Source organism: Lactuca serriola, chromosome 4 (genome assembly GCF_051521515.1).
Source record: "Lactuca serriola cultivar US96UC23 chromosome 4, Lser_US96UC23_V15, whole genome shotgun sequence".
Taxonomy (NCBI): Eukaryota; Viridiplantae; Streptophyta; class Magnoliopsida; order Asterales; family Asteraceae; genus Lactuca; species Lactuca serriola.
Genome location: NC_136411.1, coordinates 157,617,969 through 157,628,267, shown reverse-complemented (window position 1 = coordinate 157,628,267; position 10,299 = coordinate 157,617,969). Strand labels below are relative to the sequence as shown.

The window sequence follows — 10,299 nt, the reverse complement described above, 5'->3', positions numbered from 1 at the left end:
CATGCTACAATCGGGTCAAGTACATCCCATATATAGTTATGGGCTTAGACACCAAATCTAACATGATGGGGCTAGGGTTTATTTATCCTCGGCCTCCATCACCCTCAAGCTTCAGAAACCCTAACCCTAATTCCATCTTGTGAGTTATGATTCTTTCATTGTACTTGTGGGTCGAAGGAATCAATGTCACCCCCAATGGATTATGTATGTAGAATGCTAGTTGTCTTTGTGACTCTTGCATGTGTTTGTATGTATGTCAGGCATGGCCCATTATGTAATACTGGGATGGCCCGATGTCGGGTGGGGACTGATGAAGACTGGACGGGGCCCGATACATGTATGGTATGTGGTATCTTTGGAAACTCATTAAGATTTATGCTTATGGTTTGTGTTTATGTTTTAGGTGTTGGATTAGGTGTCTAAGCCCATAACTATAATTGGTATGTACTTGATCTGATAGTAGCATGGTCATTTTGGGTTGCCTTCACCATAACAACTTGATAGAATGACTTTTGGAGAGAGAGGTTATTTGATGATTTATTAATATATTATAAGAATAATATATTAATTAGAAATCATATTATTTAATTAGTATTTAATCAAAAATTAATTTTGTATTAATTTACGGATTAAATGAACTGATTAAAGTGTGGGGACTGATATTGCAAATCAATGATAGTTGCAATATTGGGCTGATGGACTCCCTATGAAAGCGTTGGACGAAATATATAGGAGGCCCTATAGAAATCGTCCAAGGCCTTATAGAAGGTGGGTTCATGGGATGCTTGGAGCCTAAGCAAGGATTAGGGTTTCCACCTAAAAACCTAGCAGCCACAGCTATTTAAAGACCCCCTGACCTCCCAATTTCGGCCATTACTTCCAAGGGAAACCCTAGCTGAAATTTTGCCCTCTCTCTCACTCATTCTTTGCTTTTGGTGTTTGTGACTCCATTAGAGGTGCAACACTTCGGGCACTCAAGATTTCAAGAGTCAAGATCATCCATGGATTACTTGTTATTACGAGATAACAAGAAAGGTAACAATCAAACCCTAGTTTCATATTGTTTTTCCTGAAATTGTATTCCAATATTAGGGTTATTGCTTTGGAAGGTCTATTTGTATGTATAACTATAGAAAAACTTAGATCCAAAGCAATTAGGGTTGCATGTAGATATAGGAATGTTGTTATGTTGAAAACCCAACATTAGGTACTTTCGATTCTAAAGGGAAAAGCTCAACGTGATTACATTACATCCACTGATGTTCCGCATTTTATGATATTGTTTTGTACTCTGATGATTATTTGATACTTTTCTATACTTTGATGGGCTTTGGAGTAAATGAATGGTTGTTTTGTTGACTTAAAACAAAGATTTTTACTTAGTATTTTGGGGATGTTACATGTTTGTATTAAAGCCTTGGTTTGAGGGATTCGGGCACACTCTCGGGTGTGGATGGACTTAAACTAAGGAATTAGTAATCTATTTAAAAGAAAATGAATTTTTTAAAAGACTTTTATATAGAAAAGGGGGTGCGATATGTGCAATCAGTCGAACTCAAGTAAGTATTTCCCAAACTACCCATACATGTTTATTATTTTAGTATGTGTATATGTGTATAGCATGCTAGACTAGGTTTAAGGATCTGCTCAAAATCGCATGGTAGAATGCTAAGAGAGATGCCTTTGTATGTCGGTTCTATGAGCCTTTAGAACTGCATGCTAGTATGGATTTCAGATGATTGGATAGAGTAGCCTGAATAGGTAGTGCACTGGTTCATAACTCAATGCTCAAATGATGCTTGTTTTATGCTTTTAGGAACCTCCATTAGTATCACTTAACTATCAAGCAAATATTCTAGGTTACATGTTACAAAATTTGGATAATTTTAGAAGGTTTAGTTAAAATCTATTGCATAACTCTTGTTTGAGTCCAACCATTATAGAGTGAGACCTTGCAGTCAAAGAATTATCTAGTTCATGTTGCATGTAATTGTATTGGTAAGGTAGTTAGTGGGTATTAGTTGGAGTTCCTTCTACAGCTGATGGCGAAGAGAGATGTGAAGGGATCGCTAGCATGTCTAATGCGTGGTTTAGAAAAATTGGTTGGAATTTGATAGTAAAGGAGTAACTTAGAGGATTTGGGGTGATCCTTGAGGAAAGTACAGATAGGTGTGGAAGGAAGTATTGGACCCATGCTACTGAAAGCACATGATCTATACTCGAGTCAAGGGAAGTCACGAGGATTCTAAGGAACTGGTGGAGTGTGGAAATTATTTGAGTGTGTTCTGATGGTTTGCATTGTTTATTTTTAATATGGTGGTCACTTGAGGGAGTTCAGGTTCTGGTGATGGATCAGATTTGGCCTCTGGGGGCAGACTCTTGGATGATTAGATGTGAGAGTTCATTTCGTCAGAGATCACTTGTGGCATTCTGGAGCAGACTCCTGTGATCTTTGGTACAATCAAGGAGGGCATTATGGAGATGTTGGATGAGTGTTTGGGCGTATTCAGTATTGAGATTGTGGCTATGGTGAGTGCGCGCTCTCTAACCTTTTGAGAGTTTTGTGTATGTGGGGCTCCTGAGTTCTTTAGGAAGAAGGGGTCCATTGTTAGCAAGTGATGGTTGGCAGATATCGTGGATGCCTTCTGGACGAGCTTCTTCCCTAAGGGGTCAAAGGTCAGATTTGCATCATGTCTTCTAAAGGACATAACTCGTAATTGGTGAGAGGATGTAGAACATGCCTTGGGAGGACTTTGTGACAAGGTTCAGGGCTGAGTTTGCGTCAGTGATCGAGGTTCAACAGCTGCCAAGGGAGTCTCAAGACCTTCTTCAGACTATTGAGACTATGGAGGAGATCACTGTCATGTTCATGATAGGGCTTTGTTGGTTCCGCAGTTTGTTGCGGACAAGGAGATAAAGAAGGCGAGGTACCACGACATGCTTAAGGATGAGATACAGGAATTTATGAGCATGTCCAACTGCAGGACTTTGGAGGACATGATAGCGAAAGCCCAGGAATGGGAGATTGATTTGGAGACTGTGAGGAAGAGGAAGTTGGTTCAGTCTTAGATATCAGAGGGATCGACGAAGAAGTCCAAGGTTTTTGATTCTTGATCAAGGGGACAGCAGAGTCGGAGCTGTTGTGGCAAGTGCGAAAAGACGCACGAGGGGGTTTTTAGGGTGGCTGGTTCTTGCTGTTTCAAGTTTAGCAAGACTGGTCACTACAACATGGATTGCACTGCCACCATCATCTAGGGACCGAGTCTGATTTCCTTCCATTGCAATCCGAGTAACCATAAGAAGGCCGGTTTTCAGAGTTTGACAGTGGGAGCGGTGGCAGCACCTATTCCAGCGACATTGAGGATCACTAACGACCGCCAAGGCAAGGTGGAGGCGTCATTATGATGGGTCGATCTTTTCATCTAACAACCGAGGAGGCTCGTGCAACACCTGATGTGGTTAATGGTATGTATCTTCTCCTTAGTTTGTTTATTTCTTTATTGATTATGCTTATTATGCATGTTGCTATTTAGGTACATTACTAGTGAACAAAGTTCCAGCCTAGGTCCTTTTTTATTTTGGGCCACCCGATCATTTGTATCTCTTGCTCTCGGAAAGAGCTTTGGTGACACTCCTAGAAAGATTGATTACTCGCTAAGGGTGGATATCGTCGACAATCGTCAAGTATGTGTATCGAGGGTTCATCAGGATTGTGTGCTGGATTTATTTCATGAGTGATATCTGCTTGATTTGGTTCATATACCTTTGCATGAGAGCAAGGTTATCGTGGGTATGGATTGGTTGATCCCTAATGGGGTGTTGACTGACCGTGGGCACCATTTAGGTCAAGTTCGAACCCCAAGTGGAGGAGAACTAATTATTTACGGTGAGGGTGTTCAGGGTGGACCGACTCTTTGTTCAGTCGTGAGAGATATGAGATATCTATAACAAGGTTGTTTTGGGTTCGTGGCTTATGTGTTGGATACTAAGGATGAAGGGAAGAAGACAATTCATGATGTGTTGATTGTTCGAGAGTATCAGGTCGAGTAGTTCGCCTTGGGGAGCATCGATATTGTTTATGAAGAAGAAGGATGGTTCCCACAATATGTGCATTGACTATCAGGAGCTGGACAAGTTAACAGTGAAGAACCGTTATCCATTTCCAAGGATCGATGACTTGGCCGACCAACTACATGGTGCATATTGTTTTTCCATGATTGATATGAATTCAGGCTACCATCAGATGGGAGTTCGGGATGAGGAAATTCAGAAGACAGTTTTCAGAACTCGATATGATCATTAAGAGTTTGTGGTGATGCCTTTTGGGCTCACCAATGCACCGACGACATTCATGGACCTCACAAATAGGGTATATAAAACAATGTTGGATCGATCGGTGGTCATCTTCATTGATGATATCTTGGTCTATTTTAAGACCAAGGAGTAGCATGAGGATCACCTGAAGGAGATATTGGAGAATTTAAGGAGGGAGAGGCTTTATTCCAAATTCTCCAAATGTGAGTTTTGGTTGCATGATGTGCAGTTCTTGGGACACCTCATCAATCAGAAGTGTAAATTGGTTGACCCAACCAAGATCGAGGTCATGATGTAGTGGGAGGTTCCAAGGTCTCCATCTGAGATTCGGGGTTTTCTTGGACTGGCCGTGTATTATCGGAGATTCATTCGGGACTTCTCCAAGATTGATGTTCTATTGACGTGACCGACAAAGAAGTCAGTTACCTTCCGTTGGGGGCCTAAGCAGCAGGAGGCATTTAAGACTTTGAAATAGAAGCTATGTGAGGCTCTGATCCTGACTTTACCTGAGCATGTGGATGACTTTCTGGTCTATTGTGATGCTTCGATCACGGGATTAGGAGCGGTACTTATGCAGCGGGGTCATGTGATTGCGTACACTTCGAGGCAACTAAAGCCTCATGAAGCGAACTACCCTATGCATGATCTAGAGTTGGGGGTTGTGGTTTTTTCCCTCAAGATTTGGCGAAATTACTTATATGGGGTCCTTTGTACTATTTACACGGATCACATGAGTCTGAGGTATTTGATGGATTAGCCAAACTTAAATAAGACAATTCAGGTGGATCGATGTGGTGAAGGACTATGACTGTGAGATTCTCTATCGGATCAATGTGGTGGTCGATGCCTTGAGCTTCAAGGAGACATCTACTCCCATCCGAGAATTATGTGTGATGATGTCGGTGATTACTCCATTAATGGAGTAGATTTACAAGGCTCGGGTCGACGCCTTGAAGGAGGAGCACCCGAAGACTGAGCGCATAGTCGGTCAGGTGTCCTCTTTTGATTATGGAAGTCAAGGATCGGTGAATTTGCATCGGGGGGGGGGGGGGGGGTTGGGTTCCATATTTCAATGGTACACAGAAGATTCTGATGTAGGAGGCGCACAAGTTGTGGTTTTCTATCCATCCAGGAGCAACAAAGATGTACAAAGACCTTCAACTTGTTTATTGGTGGCCCTGCTTGAAGCTGGATGTGGCTTGGTATGTGGAGAGGTGTCTGACTTGCACAAAACTCAAGGCTGAGCATCAGTGACCCCGCGACTAGGAATGGAAACAGGGTGGGTTTAGGGCAGGGCATGGTTTCCCAATCCCAATCCCGAACCCGATTTCTAAATGTGTACCCGAACCCGACCCGATACCCGACGGGTTTCTTATCGGGGCGCCGCGTCGGGGTTGAAACTTTCCCCTAACACAACCCGAAACCCGATAACTACCCGAAAACCTGAAATGTGGCATAAAAAAGGTAGAACTACAAATACATAATGATAAATTAAGACGTTGCATAGGCTTAAAATACCAAATAAGTTCTTAAATCATTTAACCAAATAGAAATTACTAATAGTCTAATATTGTAACAACAACCAACCAACCAAAACACCCAAGTACACAATTTGAAAAACTAATTCATCACAATAATACATTACCACTTAACATTAAAACAAACTTAAAATCAAACAAAATCATCCAAACATGTTATCCTGCTTTCTTTAGTGTTTTCCTACAAAATATTAAACAAACTCAAAATCAAACCAAATCATGGAAACTATATAAAATTAATATTCTTAGAAGTGTCGTTCTACATCTTCCACATCATAATCAAATTCAACAGAACGACAATATGCCTCGATCTCTTCAGAACAAGTTGCTATATAAAATTAATATTATTAATATGCAAAAAAGATTCATAATTTCATATAATTAATATAAAATAGTATACTACCTCGAATTTCATTCAACAACCAACTTTGAGCACACATTAAAGCCTTCAAGGTCTTTGGACGAAGTCGACTACGATGAGGACTTACTAATCTTCCACTAGTGCTGAAAGCTGATTCTAAGGCAACAGTGGAAACATGAATAGCTAATATTATATCTTTAGCTATCCTTTGTAGTGTCGGGTACTTAATCCCATTTGTTTTCCACCATGCCAACAAATCAAGTTCCATGTCTTTAGGCAACAATTTCTCCTTCAAGTAGTTATCCAACTCACTCATACCTCCTGATTCATCATCATCTCTAGTAATGGAAGCAATATCCGATAAGAGCTTTTTGAATCCAACACGATGATCCCCGGAAAAGATACTAGAACCAAATGAAGATGAACCGGGAACTGAACCACCATAAACACCTAATGTTTAGTATAAAAATGTTAATAATTTAAGATAATATTCTATTTATTATATAAACAATAAGAAGAATACAATACCTTCACACTTCCTTTTTTTAGCTGCATTATTTGACTCGTACTCTTGAAACAAAGTTTTGACAAACCCCTCCAAATTTTGAAATTCAATCTTTGCCTTTCCTTCTCCATAAAGCATAGGAAAAAGTAACCCCGCAAACTTTAACATGTATTGTGGATCTAAAATCGCTGCCATTCCCATTATCCCATGAATTACAGACCAATACTTATTGAGCTTAGAAACCATTTGGTCAGCCATCACCCTAATCTCCTCAATAGGAAATGTCGTCCACTCACGCAAAGAATACCCAATCTCACATATCAAAGGAAAAAATATTAGCTATAGGATACTTTGAGCCAGAGAACATAACAGTCACCTTATAAAAAAGTTGTAATCTTTCACAAATCTGACTAGCCAACTCCCAATCCTTGTCTGTAGGAAAACATGTATACTCCGGGTCTCTTATCTTTACCCGACCGAAAACCTCTTTTTAGCTTATAGCAACACTTAACATCAAGAATGTAGAGTTCCACCGCGTATTGCAGTCAAGTATCAACTTCTTTGAGTATGGTATTCCCAACTGTTTTGCTGCTGTCACAAAATTTTGCTCCCTCTTTGGTGATGCAGACCAAAATGCAACACTCTCTCTGATTCTCTCAATCTTAAATTTAATGAGATATAAGCCATCTTGGACAATAAGATTGAGAATAGTTGTGCAACAACGCATATGAAACAAATCACCATTCATTATTAGTGATTTTAGAGGAAGTTTCTCTAATAATATACTGATAATTTCATCATTTGTGGTGCAATTATCCACATTAAGAGTTGACACTTTCCTATCAAGATTCCAATAACGCAAAGTAACATAAAGTATGTCGGCAAGAACATCAGATGTATGCAGATAAGGCACATAAATAAACCTGTTTAAGAATATATATATATATATATATATGTGTGTGTGTGTGTGTGTGTGTGTTAATATTAACATATAAATAATAAGTATGTACAAATTGTAGTTAAATAAGTATAATATACCTCATAATTTTGCTTTGCAAATTCCAGTTTTGATCTACAAAATGTGTTGTGATAGCCATAAACCTTTTTTTATGATTAGTTGTCCACATATCGGTAGGAACTACAATTTTGCTTTTGTTCTTTGCTAACAAACTCATAGTTTTATCCCTTTCGTAATCATAAATACTTTTGATGTCGCCCTTGATGGTGTTTCGAAAAGGAACCCTAAACAAAGGCTGAAGACCTCCCACAAACTTCCTAAATCCATGATGCTCTACAATTGAAAGCGGATACTCATGCACAGTAATCATTTCAGCCAAATCCTTCCTTGAAGTATCAGCATTAAATGTATAATTTGAAACATGCGTTGTAGTACCATCTACTTTCTTTTTTTTCTTGCACCAAGATAGATTGGCAAATATCTGTTAAAGGTTTGTGTATACAATGCTTATAATGTGCAAGGAAATGTTTTGTGCCATTCTTGCTATTTGCACCCAATACTTTAGAGAAATATTTACATCTTACTTTAACTTCACCATTCAATTTAAATTTTATAAAATGTTGCCATGCCGATGAACGTGTTGCCCTTTTCGAACCAATCACTTCATCTCCATCTTTATCGAAAACTGTATCATTAATATTTGTCCCATCTTGTTGATCCACAGAATCAGTATTTTGTTGATTAGAACCTGAACCTCCCACATATTGACTACTTGCAGTTGGAGCATGATTTTGACTGTTTGAATTCATATTTCCTGAAAAATAAAAACCAATGTCATATCATACTCAACAAATCTGTCTAAATAGATTAGAATTTAGAAATCAACTCAAATCAGATTCAAACAGATAAGTCTAAACAGAAACATATTAAAAATCAGAAACCAATTGTTCAACTTAAACCAATGTCATATCAGACTTAACAAATATGTTCATTTGGAAAGAAATCAACAAATATATGCATTTGAATATCACAAAATAGATCCATCGGTACAAATTAGTTCAATTCAGCATTATCCAAAAACCAATTCATAAATCATGTTTGGAATCCAAAATCAATTCATCATAAAGACGCAAATGGATTCAAGATGATCATAAATAATATTCAAATCCATCAGAGTTCGAAATCATCAATCATATTTGAAATCAGTAAAGTTCAATTAAGCATTATTCTTACCAAGATTGTCGATTCTCCAACGAGGCAACGATAGAGAGAGGCTGCGAGGGGTGAATGGTGATGGTTGTTGGATGAGGCAACGATTCGAGACTTCGTTGAAACGGAACGAGCTTCAGGATTCTGCTTGCTGGACGATGCCTGTTGGACGATGGTCGGCTGGTCACAATAGCTTCTTATTGATCGACGATGGTGTACTCGATTAGTCGATGATGGTGCACTCGATTAGTCGACTTCTTGTTCATCGGACCATAGCTAAAACTTTTGATTTTGTCGATTTGAAATAATGAGTCGGCTGGAACGAAGCGTGATGTGTCAATGTGTGATTTTAGGGTTAGTCTTCCACCAGGGGAAAAAGTGTAATTATATATATATATATATATATATATATATATATATATATATATATATATATACATACTCGGGGCGGGGCGGGTCGGGGCGGGCACTCCCCACTCCTTGACCCGAACCCAAAAAAATAACTGATACCTGGCCCGACACCCGATAAGAGCAACCCGACCCGACCCGAAAACTCCGGGAATTAGGTTTCCCCATTGAGTTCAAGTTTTTTTGCCATCCCTACTCACAAAAAGCTGGAGCCGTTGGCTATCCCTGTTTAGAAATGGGAATAAATCACGATGGATTTCATCATGAAGTTATCGCGAACAGCGCGATGGGTGGATTCGATTTGGGTCATCATGGACCGATTGAACAAGAGTGCGCATTTAATCCCTATTCAGGAGAGCATATCAGTAGAGAAGTTAGCAGGCATCTATATCCATGAGGTAGTTGTGCATCACATAGTCCCAGTATTAGTGGTTTCGAACCAGGATGTACGTTTCACTTCTAGATTCTGGAAGAGATTTCACGAGGAGTTAGGTACTCGACTGCACTTCAACACGACTTTCCACCCACAAACTGATGGTAAGAGTGAGCGGACTATTCATACCCTATAGGATATGCTTCGGGAATGTGTTTTGGACTTTGGTGGTAGTTGGGATTCATACCTCCCATTGGCTATGTTTTCTTACAACAACATCTACCACGCTAGTATCGATTGACCTCCTTTCGAGATGCTCTATTGGAGGAAGTGTTGGACCCCGATTTTTTTGGGTGAGGTCAGTCAGCGAGTCATGGGTAGCATGGAGGTGGTGCTTCGGACTACCTAGTTGGTATAGTAGGTGTGTGGGAGATTGCAGACTGCACAGAGTCAGTAGAAGAGTTATGCGGATCGGCGGCGATCTGATCTCGACTTTCAGGTTGGTGACATGGTACTTCTGAAGGTGTCACCTTGGAAAGGTGTCATACGATTTTGGAAGTGGGGCAAGCTAGGCCCTAGATATATTGGTATATTCATGTTTGTTGCCTGGGTGGGCAGGCTTGCGTACCGTTT

General features: G+C 39.7%; 2 protein-coding genes across 2 annotated transcripts; both read right to left on the bottom strand.

The window, feature by feature from the left end:
* Nucleotides 1–5,985: 5,985 nt before the first annotated feature.
* Nucleotides 5,986–6,976, bottom strand: LOC145098940 (zinc finger BED domain-containing protein DAYSLEEPER-like). Its single transcript, XM_079036530.1, has 4 exons — nt 6,742–6,976; nt 6,256–6,663; nt 6,116–6,180; nt 5,986–6,033 (listed from the first exon to the last, which is right to left on the bottom strand). The coding sequence occupies exons 1-4, from the start codon at nt 6,974–6,976 to the stop codon at nt 5,986–5,988; spliced, it is 756 nt and encodes a 251-aa protein (XP_078892656.1).
* A 232-nt stretch (nt 6,977–7,208) lies between these two features.
* Nucleotides 7,209–9,920, bottom strand: LOC145098939 (zinc finger BED domain-containing protein RICESLEEPER 2-like). Its single transcript, XM_079036529.1, has 4 exons — nt 9,914–9,920; nt 8,261–8,490; nt 7,757–8,157; nt 7,209–7,557 (listed from the first exon to the last, which is right to left on the bottom strand). Exons 1-4 carry the CDS (start codon nt 9,918–9,920, stop codon nt 7,209–7,211), a joined length of 987 nt encoding a protein of 328 aa, XP_078892655.1.
* Nucleotides 9,921–10,299: the final 379 nt, after the last annotated feature.

Bases quoted from the DNA above. Each gene is read 5' to 3' on its own strand.
- LOC145098940 (XM_079036530.1), bottom strand. From the start codon at position 6,976: ATGGCTGACCAAATGGTTTCTAAGCTCAATAAGTATTGGTCTGTAATT. The intron at 6,181-6,255 runs GTAGTATACTAT...AATTTTATATAG, and splicing joins GTTGTTGAATGAAATTCGAG to CAACTTGTTCTGAAGAGATC. The intron at 6,034-6,115 runs GTAGAACGACAC...AATATTTTGTAG, and splicing joins TTGATTATGATGTGGAAGAT to GAAAACACTAAAGAAAGCAG.
- LOC145098939 (XM_079036529.1), bottom strand. The intron at 8,158-8,260 runs GTAAGATGTAAA...AACCTTTAACAG, and splicing joins AATTGAATGGTGAAGTTAAA to ATATTTGCCAATCTATCTTG. The intron at 7,558-7,756 runs GTATATTATACT...GAATCTTGATAG, and splicing joins TTGCAAAGCAAAATTATGAG to GAAAGTGTCAACTCTTAATG.